Source organism: Dermochelys coriacea, chromosome 3 (genome assembly GCF_009764565.3).
Source record: "Dermochelys coriacea isolate rDerCor1 chromosome 3, rDerCor1.pri.v4, whole genome shotgun sequence".
In the NCBI taxonomy this organism is placed as follows: domain Eukaryota; kingdom Metazoa; phylum Chordata; order Testudines; family Dermochelyidae; genus Dermochelys; species Dermochelys coriacea.
The window spans coordinates 6,407,342-6,426,567 of NC_050070.1; the positions used below are offsets into that span (position 1 = coordinate 6,407,342).

The 19,226-nt window shown below is 48.5% G+C and overlaps 1 protein-coding gene across 6 annotated transcripts in view; it reads left to right on the forward strand.

Annotated features, from left to right (window-relative positions):
* Positions 1 to 19,226, forward strand: part of ZNF395 (zinc finger protein 395) — a 46,382-nt gene that overhangs the window by 18,216 nt on the left and 8,940 nt on the right. For all 6 annotated transcript variants that reach the window (XM_038393876.2, XM_038393875.2, XM_043510067.1 and 3 more), the window contains 7 exons: positions 2,595 to 2,830; positions 4,726 to 4,838; positions 9,240 to 9,475; positions 10,337 to 10,437; positions 14,029 to 14,287; positions 16,977 to 17,069; positions 17,452 to 17,555. In XM_038393876.2, the coding sequence (XP_038249804.1) occupies positions 2,595 to 2,830; positions 4,726 to 4,838; positions 9,240 to 9,475; positions 10,337 to 10,437; positions 14,029 to 14,287; positions 16,977 to 17,069; positions 17,452 to 17,555 (1,142 nt within the window). The remainder of the gene's footprint in view (positions 1 to 2,594; positions 2,831 to 4,725; positions 4,839 to 9,239; positions 9,476 to 10,336; positions 10,438 to 14,028; positions 14,288 to 16,976; positions 17,070 to 17,451; positions 17,556 to 19,226) is intronic.

A 19,226-nucleotide genomic window follows, 5' to 3' on the forward strand; every position in this document is an offset into this window, starting at 1 on the left:
TATCCATCATATAAAGGCCTGTCCACACGTCACCTCTGGTATTTAGGTATAGGAGCGTATGTCCCTATAAATACCTACAAACACTAACCTGCAGAAGTGTGCTGTATTTCAGCACAGATATATTTACCTTAATAAAAATAGACACAGACATTAGGAGGAGAAGCAGCCTATTAGATCATTGGGTGACCTTGAGAGAAAGGAAGAGTTTGAATATTTCCTCTACTTTCCTCTGTGGAGAAGCTGAGAATGGGGACCAGTCATGACATGAATGAAAGCTCTTCTCTGCCAGACTCTGCCTGTTTTGCAGAAAGTGGAATGTGCATATTCCATTGGTTTTGTCCACTCTCTCTCAAATGAAGAAATGTCTCAGCTCTTGGGTTTTCTTTCCCTTTCCTTAAATGGTTGATCAGTCCCGTTCCTCTGAGGATTTGATGTTTTTAACCAAGGAAACCTCCTCTCTTCCCCGCCTGTCTTTTTATTTCATCCACCTGCTATGTCTTGTCATAACACCCCCCTCCCCCCCCGTTGTAAGCTGTTTGGGGCAGGGACTGTCTTGGTACTTCATGGCTCTGTTCACCTAGTGCAAGGTACCCTGATCGCTACCGTAATGCAAATAATGATAAGCAGAAACCCAAGGATGTGACGTGGGGAGGGGCTGGGGCTGGGGCTGGGGCTGGGGCTGGGATGGTTTCTTTTCTTTTGGAGAGGAATGTTTTTGCTGTGTCTGCTTAGGGGGTCAGAGCACAGTCATTTAAGAGGATAGTTGACAGGGGAAGCTAGAGTACATTTTCCTTCCTGTGTGCCGCCGTCCCCTCCAATTTGCAGAGGCAAGATTTAGTTTCAGCTTATGTTAGGTGTGGAAGAGGGGGCGTTCTGGGAAAAGTAGTCCGTTTTCCCCCCTCCCCCCCAATGAAAATTAGACTAGAAGGGTCAAATTTATTGTTGCCTAAGCAGGTATAACTCCATTGACTTCCATGCAGTTGTGCCTACTTATGCCTGCAATGAATTTTGCTCTGGGGTTGTATAGTGGAGATTCTACAAGAATGCCACCCTGTAAATGGGTGGGGGGGAGAGGGTCTCCACACTCCTGCAGTCCTCTCTGACTGTTAAAGGGCCAGTTACCACCATCCCTGCTAAGGAGTCTCTTCAAGCATTATATCCTCCACTTTCTTTTCTGTGTGTTTCTGTACTGAATGCACCCAGCTGTTCACTCTGTCCATTTTGTACTGAAGTTTGGCTTTGCATTATGAAAAATCCATGCCCTTGTAGGACAGCATGGTTGTCACTGATGCTTTGAATAACATGGCCAGTTGGAACTTCTTGGTAATAATGGGGGTTAGACACCCTAAAGGCTCAGGCTCCCCCTGATACTTGGGCTAATCAAGAATCTCCTTTTAGCAATATATGGCCTGACACACAACTGAGTAGTTCTGAGTGCAACCAGTAGAGGGCAATGGTATGTGTGTATGGTCCTTACACTGTTTCTATGCTTGAAATGAAGGGATTCGGACAATTTCTTTGTAAATCTCCTCTAGCCATGGGAAGTTGTGTTTTACACTGTATTCCACAGCCCTTTGTCCAGCTGAGTTTAAAGGGACCTTGTTCAAGTTGAAATTCCTTTTTTAATTCAAATTCTCTCCCATGTTTCTAATCATAGAATCATAGAATATCCGGGTTGGAAGGGATCTCAGGAGGTCATCTAGTCCAACCCCCTGCTCAAAGCAGGACCAATCCCCAATTTCTGCCCCAGATCCGTAAATGGCCCCCTCAAGGATTGAATTCACAACCCTGGGTTTAGCAGGCCAATGCTCAAACCACTGAGCTATCCCTCCCCTAATAACATCTTCAAAAGTTGAAATTGAGAAGTAAAGAAATCTAACTGACTTTCAGCATTTCTGCTGGTCTTGCATTTTAGATTTCACTCAGTCTGGCAACTAAAAGCAGACTCATCAGTTTTATTGTTTGTTTCTAGTCTCTTTTCCTTTCCTGGTCCCATACTCCAGCACAGTACTGCAATGTTGTTGAGTTTTTTTTATTTCATGGGAATGTTGCTAGTAAGTTTTATAAAATTTTGTTGTTGCAAAAACCTAAATTTGGCTGAAATCTGACCTGCTGGGGCCCAATTTTGCTCCCATTTAAATCAACAAAACTTCCATTGGGTTCAGTGGGAGCATTCCAGTTCTTCTTTATTCCACAGGGTCTCTGAGGAATGCCACTGACTTTGTATTTACCCTCTTGGGGAGTCCCTGTGTTAACGCTGCTGATCACATGGAGTGATATCCTGCTGCAGTGCTCTTGCCTCAGCCATGACCATATATTGAGGGGGGACCCTTGCGTCCCAACAGGCAAGTGGAGAAAGTCCTGAGATGGGTGACAATTGCTAATACTGTTTCATTAAGAGCAGTGGTGCAGGATAGGGGTGCTGAACTGGTGGATAGGAAAAACCCTGGCTTTATGCCATTCCCAGTGATGGAATCCTTGCAATTAGGGTTTTGTACAGGAGGGTGCCCAGAGACAGAGCAGGTAAGTTTTGGCTGGATTTTGTTTAAAGGATGGAGAGTAATTCTGACCAGCTGTGACTTGTCCTCACGTAGGTTTACGTCACCTATAACGGGCAGGAGTGCACTGGCCTGGTAGAGCAACACAATCAGCTGAGCGATGAGGTGAAGGTGCTGCTCCTGGAGCAAGGACTGCACACCTGCTGGAAGACAGAGGATGTGAGACTGGCTCAGATGCAAAGATCGCCGCCCCCTACCCTTCCGATGGACCATAGTCCTGCCAATGGATCAGTTCAGAGATCGGTTTCTAGGAATATTGATGTACCTAAAAGGTATGTGTCCTCGGCTGCTTGGTGCTTTTAGCTTTGGAGACTGATTCTGGTTCATCTTGTCTGGTTCAACAGCTGGGCTTGTGCACTGGTTGCTTACAGAATCCCTCCTCTCTTTCTGTTCTAAACTAGTATGTAGTGTTGCTGAGAGCTGTTAAACAGCGGCTGGATTCTACTGTAGAGATGGTTGCATTTCTCTGCGGGGGTGAAATGATCCCTGTGTATAGTTTATAAAATGCTCTGAAATCCTATAGTATAAAGCATATTTCTGGAATCAGTTGTGCATGGCTACATAAAATGTGAGATGCTGAATTCTGGTTTTGCTCATTGTTACTATGGCTAAAATAGAATCAAAGTCCCTGGGTTGGGAGAACGTAGTAAAAATCTAGCAGGAGTCTGCAGAGGAGCTGTTAGATTGCACTGGAAGCTCAAAATAAAGCACAGGCGTTAATTCTAGAATGGTCCTTAGTGTTTGTTTACCCTGAGCAGTAAAATGGTTCATTTCACATCATACACTGAAACAAAAAGCATCTCCCACTTATGCCTTGTTTGTACACGGGATGAGACCACGTCATTGTGGCGTACTGTGTCAGCCTCTGAGTGCTGTTGAATTAAGAGGATTTTGTTATAGTGGTTTAGGAGAAAAAAATGTTCTCTTCTAAAGCAAACTTCCCTCATTGCAAGTTAAAAATCACTCTGGTCCTGTTTGGCCCGGGGACAGCAGAGTGGGGAGAGGTTACAGAGACGTGGCGAGCCATGCAGCCTCAGTGTGTGAACACTTTAGGACTGGGAAGCTAAGCAGGTTCAGGTCTGATCAGTGCTTGGATGGGTGACTTGTAAGGGAACCTCTTGGAAGCAGAGGAAGTTAGCTGCAGCTAACTGTAGACAGCTGGATTGTTTTCTGAACCCTGGCCTCTTGTGGCGCTAGGGGCAACATGTTGCTACAGTGGTTGTGTAAATGCCTGATCATTTAAACAGAGGACCTAGTCATTTTGTGGAGCAGTTCTTACCCCCAGAACAACTGTTCACGTACCTTTACAATAATCCTCAATTTTGACTTCCACTTAAACCGTTAAATACAAAAGTCTCTCCCGAGCCCCAACCTCTGTTCCCTGGTCTGTGCTGCACTGATGCCTTCATAAGCATGAGTCTTGGTGTAGCAGTATAGCTCGTGCTGTGAATAGGCAGTGTCCCCACCCAGGTGCTCGCTTTGTTGGGGTTCTGGGGGAGGGACAGACACTTAAAACTCGGGGCTGGATATTTAAAGGTATTTAGGTGGTTAAAGATGCACTGGGAGGCACTTTTGAAAATCCCACTGGATGTCTCTCACAATCTTTAGGCATCTAAATTCATCTTAGAATCTGGGCTTGACTCCAGATGGGTAACAGAGTGAGTCGAGATCCACAGGCTGGCCTTGCTGTTGCAGGGAAGTGGGTGAGCGAGTCCTGGCAGAGATGGGGAGCTCAGGGCCAGGCCACTGAGAAGCTGCAGCCACTGTTAAAGAGCAGCCTCAAGGAAATGTCTTCTCTTGAGGGTCTTCTGTCTCATTGCCAGAAGCTCCCTTCCTTCTGGGGCGGATGCAGCAGATAGCATTTCCCCCCCCCCAGTCCCCATCCCAGCCGTCAGCATAAGGCTCTCGCATGGGTGCTATGCTTTCTATATACAGGAAGACACTCTGGGGTCCTGTGGAAAGGAAGGAGGTACCCAAAGGCAGCAATGATCATTAGAACCCTGTGGGTCCAGTCAGCCCCAAGTGTAACACCTTTGGGCTCTGTGTTTGCTCCCATGGCCCTTTTGATTGTATGGGGTCTTTGAAATCGAATCCTTGCCTTGTTTCCTGAATAGCTGCCTTCCCTCCCCCACTGAAGTCTTTAATGGTTCTCTGTCTCCTGGCGCAGGAAGTCCGATGCGGCTGTGGAAATGGACGAGATGATGGCAGCTATGGTGCTGACTAGCTTGTCCTGCAGCCCTGTGGTACAGAGCCCGCCCAGCCGTGAAAGCAGCATGCCGGGTAAGTCCGACTGTGCAACTGGACCCTGGGGTCCCAAACCTACCTACCTGCCTGCCTCTGTATTGCAGCAACTGGAGGCTGAATTAAATTCCTTTTGTGGTGCCCCCGAAGAAGGAGGGGAAAACTGCTCATCTCAGACAATAAGTTTTCCCAGGTAACCAGAGCTTCAAGTGCAATGTGAACAGATCGCTGTCTGAGAGCCAGGTCTGTCTCGTTGCACACTCTCTGGTGTCCCGCATGCTCTCTGCTGGTGATGTCATCCTCACCATGAAACTCTGCCGCGGACTGGAGCTGGCCTTTGGGGTCAGGTACCTAGAGAGGCCACCTGCTGCAGTGGATAAGCCACTGGGCGGGAAGTCAGTTGTCTGACCCATTCTAATGTATCTCTGGATCGAGAACGTGGCTAAAGATGTTCTCTGTCTGTGCTGGTGAAGGAACGAATGGTGGGGACTCGACAGCTATGGGTACGTACAGAGCTCTGCCTGCACAACTGTGTCAGTGAGGGGTGTCCTCTGCTCGACGTCGCTGTGCCAGCAGAAGCCCCTTGTGTAGGCACACTTGTTCTGGCAGACCTGCCCTCTTCCTGGTGTGGGGCAGCTGGAATAAACCAGGCTGGTAAAAGCGCAGCTTTGCTGGTAGAGGCTGCGTCCACACTGGGAGTGCTGTGGCAGTAGAGTACAGTATGCTGCCATGTACCCGAAACCCTGTTGTCTGAACCTCTGCATTATCTGAAGCCCTTCCTTGCCCCCCACCGACCTGATGCTGGGGGACGAGGAAGGGGGTCAGATAATGTGGAGGTTTGGGTAAGAGAGCACAGACCCCCAGCCAGGACTGTGAGGAGGAGGGGGAGCAAGGGGAAACCCCGGCCGCGGGGGAGGCCACACTGCTGCTGAATGGCTCCTGTGGCAGCACGGGGAGCCCTCTGCCACCCCCCTGTGACAGGAGTGAGTGAGCAAGGCTGTGACAGTGAAGCTGCAGCGGGCTCCCTGCGCTGCCAAAGGGCCAGTGGCACCCGATCCTTGCAGGCACCAGGTGCAGGGAAGCCTGCAGTTTTGCCGGGGCAGAGCAGAGTCTTGGCTGGGATTGTGAGGAAGAGGAGGATGAACCCCACACCATTGGCGAGGCCAATCTGCTGGTGAATGGCTGAACGGCTTTTGCCCTCTCGAGCATCCGAATAAAATCCATGTCCCCTCTGCTGTCTGGCTAATCGGGAGTAGGCATGTTCCTCTGTTGGTAAAGTGCTCCTAGTGTAGACAGGTGCAAGTCAACGGTTGCATTGCTCCAGTGGCATGTAGCTGTTGTGGGACAACCTGCCTGCAGAGGGAGATTAATCTCCCTGGGTGATGGGGCCAGTCTCATGGGGTGTTGGAATGTCAGGACAGAGACCTCGAAACTGAGCTCCATATTTGTGGGGAGTTAGTGTACCAGGTTCCTCATGGCGACCTTTATTACTAAGCACATGGGCTGTATTAGCTGGAGCTCTTCCAGGTTATCATCCTTAGACCTAAGGAATAGCAGTGGTGGAACCTGAAGGTTCCACATGTATGGACACTGCCGGGCTGTGCCCGATAGGATGGGATGTGATCTTCTGACCTGTCCGAGATGGATGTGGGTAGTGTTTGCTGCTGTAGCTATTTCGGGTTCCAGCTGAACTGGAGACTCTCAAAGGACCCAAGGCTGTGGACAGCTGTAACAATCTGAGAGCAGGTGCCCTCCAAGCAGAGGAAGCAAGTACTTTAAAGTGCTTCCCTCTTCCTCCTAGCATCACCGTAGTCTTGCCAGGGCTCAGTTCGAGACTGCTGCTTTCCATCCAGCTGCTGATTGTAGCTAAGTGCTGGGAGATGGCGCCGATTGCATTGGATGTAGAGCTGGGTGGTGTCTGTGCATTCAGCCTGCATTTTCCCAACAGCATCCTGTAGACTTGGAATAAAATGGGGGAGAGGATTGAGACTGCAGGGGTGGGGAGGTTGGAGGGGTCCATGATGACGTTGTGAGCTCAGTCTGAGAGGAAGGCCTTGAGCCATTTTCAAGTGTTTCCAGGCACCTTTGCAACTTCTTGGAGGCTGGAGAAGTGTCTTTGGTGATGAATGGCAAGTGAGTCAAATGCAGCAGAGAGGTGCAGCCAGCTGACTGGCTGGAATTCCCCTGTCAATGAGTGGGAGGAGGCCATTTACCAGGTGCTCTGTCTGACCTGTGCCCTGGCCCATCCTGACTGAGAGGGATCCAGGATACTGGCAGCAGACAGCTGTTAGCTTCTTGGTTAGACTTGAGTCTAATTCCCAGCTCCTTAGCAAGTCACACAACCCTCTGTGCCTCAGGTTCCAGGTCTGTGCAATATGGTCTATGACTGAAAGGCATTTTATTGTACAAGCACCGGCTTTTATTTTAAATATTCCTACTTGGTTTGTTAATTTTGTTTTTTCATATTTTCGATCCAAAAGTTTCGTAAAGTAACCTTTTTAAACCCCTCCCTACTTCAGAGAAATGCACAGGGTCTGGTTCTGACCTCACTCATGCTGGTGTCTGTCAGGAGAACGTGAGGTCCGGATCCTGCTTATAATATTACAAAGGGGGAAAATGCCAGGGACATGGCCATTCTGCAGAAGTGTCCCATGGCATGTGTGGCGCAGCAGCAGATCATGTTCTGGGTATCTCCTGCAGAGGGACCTTTACTGGGCTTTTGATACAAATCCTTGCATAAAGTGGGTCTAGATGTTGTGAGCAGCATGCAGATGGGAGGATAGTGTAGCTTAATGTGTTGAATTCTTCCCGGAAAGCCTAAGTTATGAGTGCCAGGAGCCCTGTTTTAATTGGGAGACAGCTCTTCAGGCTGGCCCCCTCCTCCTCTTATTTATTTGGAATTGTTTGTTTTAATTATCAGGCCTAACAGATTGGGATGAACCAACTAAGAATTGGGGGGGTGGGAGGGACTGGCTTTCCAAAAGAGTCTGCGCATGGGGGTGCTGGCTGTTCAGAAGCCGTGGGGCTCCGTGAGCAGGGTGCTTTGGGACAGCTGCTTTAATGCGGGTCTTCCTGAACAGCTGGCCAAGCTGGGAGGCCATGTACATTCCTTGAGAGAGAGAGAGGAGAGCGTAACCCTGCCAGCAGCTGCCATGTATGATAGAGCGGCAGGACCTATTCTGGGAGCCACGGGCATGGGAGCATGGAGTGGCCCAGCTCCTTTTTTTTTTTAAGCAGCGGCTCCATTCCCAAGCAGTCAAGTGGATATAGGTGGTTAAAAATAGACATCTGCAGCTGTGGGAAATGTGCATGTCCTGCCACTGGCTCAGTCTTGCACGCGGTCTTGGCTCTAGCTAGCAACAGGCAAGTCCTCGAGGGGCTAGACCTGTGAGTCTGACACAGCCATGTCTGGAATGCTTGGACACGGAAACCGGGTTAAAGCTGAATAAATGAACTTGCATTCAGACCATGCATTACTAAAGGCACAGCTAAGCTTTTCCAAGGTGAGGGTGCATGCAGGGCAGCTATGCCAGCGTCCCCTGTTATAAAGCGCATTCCCCTAGAGAGCAGCTGTGTATTGTTGAATGGTCCAGCAGCCTCCGGGCCCTTAACTGAAAAAGACGCTGCAAGAGTCCATATTATCAGCCTTCTGTGCCATCTGGGGAAAAGTTTGTCTTCAGGTTGATGGAGCCTTTTGGTTCCTGGGGGAGTAAATCTCCATGCCAAACCAGATTCCCAGGTCTGGCTGGCCAGTGATGGTGTGAGAGGGGCTTTGTCATGGTATTTCAGCCCTCCTGTTGCCACCCTGGCCAAAACTTGTAGCTGCAGAACTGTTTGGAGAAGGAGGAGGAAGATTCTCTGTTCTTCTCTGACCTCTTCTATCCAGGGCTCTCAAAATGCTTTGCAACTGTGATTAAATGAGGTAGGCAGCATTAGCTGCATTTTACGGAAGGAGACGTGAAGGCAGAAGGAGGCACAGGGCCACGCAGTGAATCGTTGGTAGAGCTGGGTATAGAATCCAGGGCTCCTGGCTCGCAGTCCTGTGCGGTGGGGAGAAGGTAAAGGTTACACACGTTGTTTTGATCCTGAAGCCTGTGGTTTAAGTTTTGGGCCAAAGGTCTCTGTTCTGATTGCATCCATGCCATCCTTAATGGCGACGTAACCCAGGGGGAAGTGCGTTGTGTCTCCGCACCATGCCTGATCCACAGAGGATGTGAGTGTTACAGGGCCTGGCACTTGGTAGAGCTGTAGAGACAGATGCTTGTAGCTCCAGAGGTCCGTGATTCAGTCCTGGGTGTTGATCAAGATGAAGGTAATCGAACAGACCAACTGGAGAGGGGCAGGGGGCTGGTAGCATAGCTACCGCATCCCGTAGGCAGGAGCTGTGTTTGTACCGGTTGGTTTTAATGTCTGTTCCCTTCTTCTCTTCCCCTGGCTCAGTGTCCCAGGCAGCCTGCGACTCGTGGAAAGAGAGTGGTGACGTTTCAGACAGCGGCAGCAGCACCACCAGTGGTCACTGGAGTGGCGGAAGCGACATCTCCACCCCATCACCCCCGCATCCTGAAGCCAGCCCCAAGTACTCGAGCGAGGCCTTGAGCTCCCCTCAGGCTGACGATGGCTTTGAGACAGACTCGGATCCCTTTCTTCTTGATGAGCCTGCCCCAAGAAAGAGAAAGGTACCGAAGGCAGGAGGGGCAGGGGGAACTGTGCTGTGAACTCTCAGTCATGGGATCTACCCTGCCTAGTGAAACTGACAAGGCGTCGGTAAGTTTCACCTGTCTCTGAAGCTAGCAGGAGAGAGTGGAAGCAAAGTGCCGCTTACTAACCCGTGGCAAGCTTCACCTTGAGATCCCAGAGCAGAAGGGATGCTGGGGATGGGAGAAGGGAAGAGACCCCAAGAATGCAAAGGGGATTGGCGGGGAAGAAGAGACAGTAGCCCAAGGGTCAATTGCCTGCCATCTCCCCAGATCCTGCTAGTGACTCCAGAGTGCTCCCTGCTCCCATTCACTCCTGTCCTTTACTCATCAGCATTTCCCACTCTGCCTGATATCTATGACCAGAGCAGGGAGCCAGGGGCAGGTCGGGGAGTACTCCGTTCCATGTACGGAGCTCTTTCTTGGCTCAGTTCCCCCCTCTGACCACATGGACCAGGTGGAGCAGGTGCACTGATCATCAAAGGGGCCGGGGGAGGGGGAAAATAATGTATGGGAAACAAGCAGCTTTGATGTCAACTTTAGGGCAAGAGAAAGAGGAGCAGAGAGGGAGAAACAGGCAAGATGGGAGGGCGGAAGTAAATCCAGATAATCGGAGTCTTCCTTGTGTCTGGCTGAAACTTGGCACCTCTGTGAACTGGCACCTTGAGAGGGCCAGGGAGGCCAAGGAATGTGTGTGGGGTGGATGGGACAAAATGGCAGCATCATGCAGCCTGTTTTTCAATGATCCTGTGTGAATCTTAATTTTCTGGGGCTTGTTTCTGTCCCTTCGGAGCAAGGCTAGGGGTGTAACCTTTCCGTGACGTGGGGCTGTCTTTCTCCTAGAACTCGGTGAAGGTGATGTACAAGTGCCTGTGGCCAAACTGTGGTAAAGTCCTGCGATCCATTGTCGGTATCAAGCGTCACATCAAGACCCAGCACCTTGGGTAAGACCTTGAATGGCGATTTAACCTGCAGAACCCAAGCAGGGTCTGAGGGGCTGGGGGCAGAACGAAGAAGGAATTTCAGAGGCTCACAGAATTAAAAGTCGGAAAAGATTTGGCAGATCATTGAGATTATCTCTTGGAAAGGCAGGACGTAGTCTCCCAATTGAGGATGTATTGGGTATCAAACTGGTACTGCCCTGGCCGGTGTGAAATGCGTTTGGAGGTTCTCAGTCCAGTGCCCACCAGTTATCCATGTCACCAAAGCCACCATCGTTGTCCCTATGTGTCCGCAGTCTCTGCAATGAGGCCAAGGGTTAAAGGGGCCCTGGAGAATGAATTTCCCTCTCATCCTTGAAGAGGAATCCCTTTGGGGCTGGTCTAACACACTGCGGCTGATTGGTGGGTAAAGCTCGTCAGTCTCCAGAGCTGTGGGTGCAGTACCTGTCACCGGTGCTTAGGGCAGATGCCAAAGGATTTGCTGCTGCACTTGACCTCCACTAAACCTGTTGCTTGGGCTAGTAGGGAACGCAGGAAACTACCCTGGCTAGAGAATTGCTGCTGGCCCAGATGTCTGATGGCTGCCATAACCTGCTTTCCAGCCCTCCCCTCTCCCTCTTGGACACCACTGGGATGGGCCCGGTACGGTAGCTCAGGGCTGCGTTGCCCACTCCAACCCTTGCCTTCTGTGCTCTTCTCCATTTTTCCATCCTTTTCTCCCTTCCCCATTCTCTGAGTCCCTCTTCCCTCATATTTTTTGCTCTGTTAACTCTTCTCCTGCCTTCCACCCCCACCTTCGCCCAAGAATACAATAAGAAAAGGTAGATTTGCCAACCATCATTCTGCTCGTGTATTGCTTCCCTTTTCTTCAGCCTCTCTCCGTCTTGTCTATTTTAAAGCAGAAGCGTTTTGGGACAGGAACTGTCTCGTGTGTGTGTTTGTGTGATGGCTGCCACTTGGCTACCACCAGGGAATGAACGGGGACCTCCAGAGCTTAAATTATGAGTCTCTGCAGCCCAAGCTAAGAGAGGGGCTGGCAGGGAGTTTTTATCCGGCTCATACAGAGGAGGATGCATAACTGACACTGACCAGTGCGTTACATTTGTATAGCACCTGGCACAATGGAGGCCCTAATTCTGTTCAGGGCCTTTGGACACAGCTGAAGTACAAATAAATAACAATGACGGAGGCTAGGGGGTATTGAGAAGGGGAGATGGGATGTATCTTTAAGGCTCCCCTCCCCCCCAAGGGTAGCAGGAACTGAGACCGTTAAAACTGGTATTTCTTGGAAACAAGCCCTTTGCTTTGTGCTCCCCTTTAAGCTGCTAATTAACTGAATAGAACTCAAGTAATGACTATAGTTGCTCAGTTCAGCTAAGGCTTGTTTCTGGTGTGGTGGGGCCCCCAGTGGTGGTTCAGGGTTGGTTCCCCAGGCATTGCAAATTCCCTAAAGAGAAAAAAGAAAAGGAGTACTTGTGGCACCTGAGCCTTTTTGCGAATACAGACTAACACGGCTGCTACTCTGAAACCTAAAGAGAAAAGGAGTACTTGTGGCACCTTAGAGACTAACAAATTTATTTGAGCATAAGCTTTCGTGAGCTACAGCTCACTTCATCGGATGCATAAGGGGTGTAAAGGTGGGACATGAGTGAGCTGTAAGCTCTTCTCTCCCTGACCATCAAGGGCCCAGAGTAAAGAAACAGTGGTTGCACCTCCAGCCAGTGGGCCCCTTGCTGCCCCGTCCGACTGATAGAGGCACAAGCCGCAAACCTTGACACTTCTACATTTGTACAGCAACTGTGGTACAGTGAGGAAAGAGGCTCATATCACACAAGAGCAGGACGCGCAGGGGAAGCTAACGTCCCATCAAACCTCCTGCTTTGCTCATGTTTCCAAGAAAAATCCAGCCTCGAATGGAAGTTGGTTTTGGTTTAATTTTTGTGTTCCATGGTCTCCCTGCTGTACTGTACAAGTTATCGCAGAAGAGAAGCTGGGTCTGAGCATAGGGCTGGGAGCCAGGAACTCCTGGGTTCAAAGCCTGGCTTTGCCACTAATTCTCGCCATTGGCAACTCACAGTCTGTCCGTCCCTGTGTGCCTCAGTTTCCCTATGTTCAAAATGAGGATAATTCTTCCCCTCCTTGTAGGAATATTGTGGTGTTGTCCATTCTAAAACCCATGTCTAACACTCAGTCCCCCATGCCAATGTGGTTTTACAGCCTCACGTTTTTCTGTTTTGTGAAATGTTTTTTCTCTCGCCTTGTTTCCATGTGAAAGCTCCAAACAAACCCTGGGAGAAACTGACTATACAGAGGATGTGGGAAACTGACAATTCACAAAATACTGTCAGGAGCACAAAATAAACATGCTGGCAATATCGAGGAAAAAACACCTCTTTTCTAATCTTTCCTACACTTCTCTCGGGTTTTATTTGCAACAATGGTAGATAAAACAAAATTAGTAAGCAGTGAGATATTTAAGCCAATGATGTCTATTTAACTAGTTAATACTTCTAAATCCCTTTGATACAAAGCACCTTCCCATCTAAGTGCTAAATATTACTGGTGCAGTGACTGTAGGCCTTTGATACCCTGAAGCTTTAGCGTATGTCTACATAGCAGTTCGGAGCCCTCAAGAGCAAGCCTCCCAGCCCAGGTTGACAAAATAATTGACACCGCTTTGAAGTTGCGGTTTCAGCCTCAGCCACAACTTCAAAGCATTGTCTACGCAGTTATTTTTACAGCTCTCACACAAGTCCCGCTAACCCAAGTCTTTTGGCCAGCTCTAGGATGCTCCCTCCTGCAGGCTCTAAAATGCTGTGGAGATGTGCCCATAGAGTCCAAAGGTTTGCTTGACAAGTCTTCCGTACTTTCTGAGGTACGTGACACAACACGGACGATGCTGAGCAAAGGAACCAAAGTAACTGAATCTTTATGCAGCCAGCAAAGGGAGAAAGGAGAAATATTCATTTTCCAAAAGCAGCTAATAACACTGGATATGGTGGCAGGAGACGTTGGATGGTACGAACGGGGGTCACGAAATATTGGCAGAACTGCATGCTGATGTTGCGTTACAATGTTTTACTAGGTCAGCATGTGCTTTTGCTGCTATGTGATTATTTCACAGCCCTTTGCATCTCCATTTGGGGCCAGCCAGCTCTCCAGGTTTCAGTACGACTGGTGTGGGCAAGCCCGTTCGCACTTCTGCACCGAGCAATAGCTCGCTGTTGTCTTGAGCCTCAGAACTTGCTTTGTTGGCAGAGGCAGTGTTGGCCAGAACACCTGGTCTCTTGGAAAAGTGTGTGGAATCTTTAATCCGAGCCGGGCCAAAGAGACCTTGGTTTAACAGCATAACCAAAGAAGAGAACCCTCCACAAGGGTGACCCCACCTACTGCCTCACACTGTTAGCTCTGAGAATGAGCTTGAAACTGGGGCGAGTCTTGAATCTGTGTGGGTTTTTTTGGGTTTTTTTTTAATTGCTCATTGGTTGAGTGCTGCCACCTGCATCATGCTGGCACCTCGCACTGATCTGATTGGAAGGGGGAGTTACTTATCGTTATTGACTCATACCCTTTCCCCTTTTTAAACCACCACAGAGATGGCACAGACTCTGACCAGCGGAGGAGGGAGGAAGACTTCTACTACACCGAAGTGCAGGTGAAAGAAGAAGCTGCTCCAGAGTCTGCCACCAGCCCCACCTTTGGGTCCTCACCCATTGTCATCCAGCAGGCCCTAGCCAAGCCAGAGGCTTTGGCTTTGGACCAGGCAACCTTGGAGTCTCACCTCCCAAACAGTGCCCTCAGTCAGTCTGCCCCCAGTTCCTTCTGGCACATCCAGGCAGATCATGCCTATCAGGTATGTTGGCCACTTACGGAAACATCATGATGGAGTGGCATCTGGCATCCTCATTCTTAGGGGCATTTGTTTTCATATCTAGTGACAAGGTTCAGAAACCAGCTGGTTACTTATAGAATCTTCCTTAACACATCAGACCATTGGTCCATCAAGTTCAGGGTCCTGTCTCTGGCAGTGACCAGTGCCTGATGCGTCAGAGAAAATAACACATAGTGAATTCTGTAGTGGTTGTACATAGCAGGAAGGAGAAAATCTCCTTCTCGGACCCAGCAGTTGATCAGCTAATGGTCTGATTCTCCTTGTTGTTTTGGCTTGGATAGCTACAAAAGTTAGTGATCCTAAAATGATCCAGTTCTGTTTTAAAATCCAGCCACGGAATTTGACACTACCTCCTGCTGCAGTGAGTTCCACAGATTGGCTAGAGGTGACATAAAGTATTTTGATTTGTTGGTTTCAAATTTACTTAGTTTTGATCCAGTGTTTCCATGATTTTCATACTACAAGACAGCATATGGGAGGAACTTCATTATGTCTTGTAAAAATTTGTAGCCTTGTTGTCCTACCTGCTGGCTAGTTCTCATACCCATGGAGCTGCGTATCTGTTATGCTTTGTTTAAGTGATCAGTGGATTTTTTTCGCTAGCCTGTATAACGCAGTCATTCTCTTGCTATGAGCACTCAGTTTGCAGACACCCTGTATGTATGCAAATAAAACGCAACCAGGAATGTAACTATACCGGATCCTTGCATGTCTTGGGTATTAGGAGTCCCGAGTTCAAATACATGGGAAGCATGGGGATCCGGTGTAACTGTATCACTTGCAGTTCCTCATGCTGCTAAAACTGTGCATCTGTACTAGTTTACAGAGTAGCAGCCGTGTTAGTCTGTATTCGCAAAAAGAAAAGGAGTACTTGTGGCACCTTAGAGACTAACAAATTTATTAGAGCATAAGCTTTCGTGAGCTACAGCTCACTTCATCGGATGCATCCGATGAAGTGAGCTGTAGCTCACGAAAGCTTATGCTCTAATAAATTTGTTAGTCTCTAAGGTGCCACAAGTACTCCTTTTCTTTGTACTAGTTTAGTTAGAGCTACAACTTTCCTGTTGTAGGTGGTGTTATACTAGTATCGGCGTGTTTAAGCTGGTGTAGCTTATTCCTTTATGGGGAGGGGAATAAGCTGTACTGATATAAGGCACCTTTATATCTATTTGTCCGCTAGGGCTTGTATTGATATAACTACATTCGTTTAAAAAAAAAAAAAAAACACATCCCTACCCAACCTAGTAATACTAGTAGAAAAACTGCATAGACCACGCCTTACAGCCCAGGATATCTCTGTGTTACACAGGGGACAATTTCTGGAGCTAAGGCAGCATTAGTATTTCCACTGTAGCTGCCTGTCTTCAGTCCCTTTCAGCTTTCAGGCTTGGTCTCTGCCTGAAGGCAAACTGGGGGCAGAGTGTGAAACTTGTGTGAAAAGTCTGAACAAAAAAAAAGGTATCCTGGTTTTTTTTAAGTAAGAAAAAGAGGGGGAAAAAATACACTTTACACATGGGGGGTGTGTGGGAGGGGCAGGGAATCTTGTAACATTTTTCTGACTAGCCCCACAGCCCAATCAGTTGGGGGTTGAAATCGAAATTTGTGTAACTACCTTGGAGAAATCCATTTCAGGGGGAAACATTTCTTAGTGCCCTGGGGCAGCTTGTTTGGAAGGAAAGAGAGCTGCCCACTGTGCATGAGCAGTACCCCTTGCACAGAGAGAGAACAGTTAAGGTTGGAGAGGAAGGGTTGCTCTGTAGTCAAGGCACTAGACTGGGACTGGGGAGATCAGGGCTCAATTCTAGACTCTGCCACAGAGTCCAGGGAACCTTGGGCAAGTCATTTAAGGGTAAAATTTTCAAAAGTGCCTAAATGACTTGGGAGTTTAAATTCCATTGGCTTTCAGAGCCTAAGTCTGTCGTAAAAATGGGACTTCGGCTTCTAAATCACTTGGAAATTTTACTCCTAATCTCTTGCCTTGGTTCCTATCTGTACAATGAGGATAATATTTCCTCTCCTCTCCTTTTGTCTTGTCTCTTTAGTTCCTATCTTGAGTGCTGTTTCTGTTTTTTGCTGTATATGTGTATATACGTACCTACCACAATGAGGCCCTGGGCTTGGTTGGGGTCTCTAGGCACTCCCATAATACAAATAAATAATCGTAAGGAAGGTTGCTATGCACATATGGTTGCTGAAGCTGCATGCTGAAAAGTGAACTAAAGGTGCAGCCCTGCTAAGGGTGGGGGACTCTGCCTCTGGGCTCTGTAGCAGGCCAGCAGCTGTGTTAGGTGTCTGCCCAGTGGAGCTCAGAATCTGTGCTGGCGTAGGGGCTCTGGAGGCTGGTATCCCACAGCTTCTGTGGCTGGCAGGTCAGGTACCCTCTTCTCCAGACCTTATAATGGTCCTGGAGAAGGTGTTCTGGTGGGACCTAGTGAAATCGTTCCAGGTTAAGGAATTTACCTAAGAAACTCCATTAGGAGAACATGCAGGCTGCATGGTTCAGAGCGCAAAAGTCAGGGAGGAGGGGTATTGAGGCTCCGAGGTGTTTGGAACCCAGGAGTCCTGGCTCCCCTGTCCTTGCAGTTACCAGCACTGCCTCTGAAGGGTTAATGTTAAACCACTAACCTTTTGATCCTCTTTCCTTTTACAGGCCTTACCGTCAATTCAGATTCCGGTGTCACCACACATATTCACCAGCATCAGCTGGGCTGCTGCCACCTCCACCATCCCTTCTCTCTCCCCAGTGAGTCATGCATGCTTGCTTTTTTCTTTACACAGTTAAGTGCCCAGCACCTTTGAAAGGGTGATTGGGCAGGGGTGGGAGGGCATAGGGAGTGGGAGTTTTAAAGAGAACCTGGTTTAGCCTTTGTCACTCCCTGAAGCTTATGTGCTGCCTGAGGGGAGATCTGTGCATTGCCACCAGCTCAGAGGACATGGCACCACATGGTTGAGCTATGCAAGAACATATCTGTTCTCTATGCTGCTTTACACACACAATAAAACCAGTCTCCATAGACTGTACAGAGACTGGACTGGATCCGTCTGACTGGACAGATCTCAGCAGCAGAAAGCGAGCTCTGGTGTGTGTGATGACTCATAGATCTGGAATTGATTCTCATGTGCAGGTTCGAAGCAGATCACTGAGCTTCAGTGAACACCAACAGCCAGCACCAATGCTGAAGTCGCACCTGATTGTTGCATCTCCTCCCAGGGCTCCCAGTGGCACCAGGTAAGAGTTTACAGAGAGGGGAAGCAGGGTGGGGACCATACTGCCCTGGTACTGTCGGAGAAGAGAGAGTGTTAGCATAGGTAGTAATGAACCGATACCATATCCTGCACAGGAACAGCTGGGTATGGTTACACCATTGCAGGTGGGACAGTGAGAAAGGAAGGATGCTGTTGTGGTTGCATTGTATTAATTTAGGTGGACTATATGGGCCCAAAGAGTCAAAGGTGTTAATGTGGCCCTGTCACTGACCAACTTTAAACAGTGTTAAACAAGGTTCGGAGTTTGGTAGAGAAATTTAGTACCATGGCAAACACACCATTTAAACATCCTTTTAACCTTTTATTAAAGATACACAGAAAGAAGGAAAAACAGTTAAGCATTTGGAATGTAAAAGTATTACGTGAGGCTCTCATTTTAATCATGTCCCTTGTTGCCTTAGGTGAAGAGAGTTTTTAGATGGAAAAACTTCTTGTTTGACAGTCTTTTAGGTGGTATGAAAGATGGTTGTAACTGTTCTTTTGGGGGAAACATGGGACTGAATACCTGAAGACCTGGGTTCTCTTCCCTGTGACAGACTCTCTGTGATCCTGGGCAAATCACTTAACATCTCTATGCCTCAGTTTCCCCATCTCCAGGATGAGGATAATAATATTTTCTCAGAAACTTTCTGAGGCTAAGCTCTTTGGAGCAGCGACCACCTCTTTGTCCTAAGAGTCCTAAGTCCTAAGAATTCTTTGATATCCCCAGAGAGAAAGTGCTGTCCAGGGGCCAATTATTATTGACTCACTTCTGTCCTGGCCCAGATCTCTGGCCTTGTCTCCTACCAGGTTTCCTCCTATCTCCTCCACTCTGCAAAGGAGGACAGCCTTGTATTTCTTAAGCCTCTTCCATGCAAATCCTGCTTAGAACACTCTGCCACTCCCTGTTAACCAAGCCACGAACCTCTCCTGGCTTAGGAGCCTCCCTTGACCACCTGGCTTACAAAAAGCATGAATTAAAATAATAAGAATGATAGGTAATGAAATCTCCTGATGCACGTACCCAAACTGAGATACCCTGTGACCTCACTACAGACCTTGTCCTTCCTGTGTCATGTTTCCGGCTAGCTTGGAAACTGGCATCAGGACCTTGTCTTTTGATATGTTCCTTTGAGGTGCTCAGCATGCTTTTGGGCACTGTAGAAATCATGGATGCTCTGGGACTGGGTGATCTAGGATGGTGAGATGTTGATGGAGATGTTTTAGAGGCTTATAATCTTCTCCTGTGGCTATTTTGTATTGGCTAAAGCCTCATCACTCCTCCAGTCTGCATAGCATCCTTGCTGGGGCTTCTGCCTGAATAGGTCTTTTCAACCCAACCTCTTTAGCCTTGTACAAGACATTAACAGACTAGCCCACACATGTCTAATGTGCATCCAGGTGATAGGCCTAGTGCTGTCACACCTGCATAACTCTATGTTGGGCCAGGGTCTACACTCATGGTCCCCTGAGTAGGTTAGTGCCCTGCAGGGGAATTGCCCCATGTTCCTGAAAAAACCCTAAGAAGCCTTCACATGTTCAGGAGACCAGGTGCATTTCTGCCTAGTCCAGAATTACCCTGGGACCCTTCCTCAGCAAAGCCCAGAGCCGGCCCTTCCATATTTCAAAAGCTGTGTGAGAATCTTCTACAGTA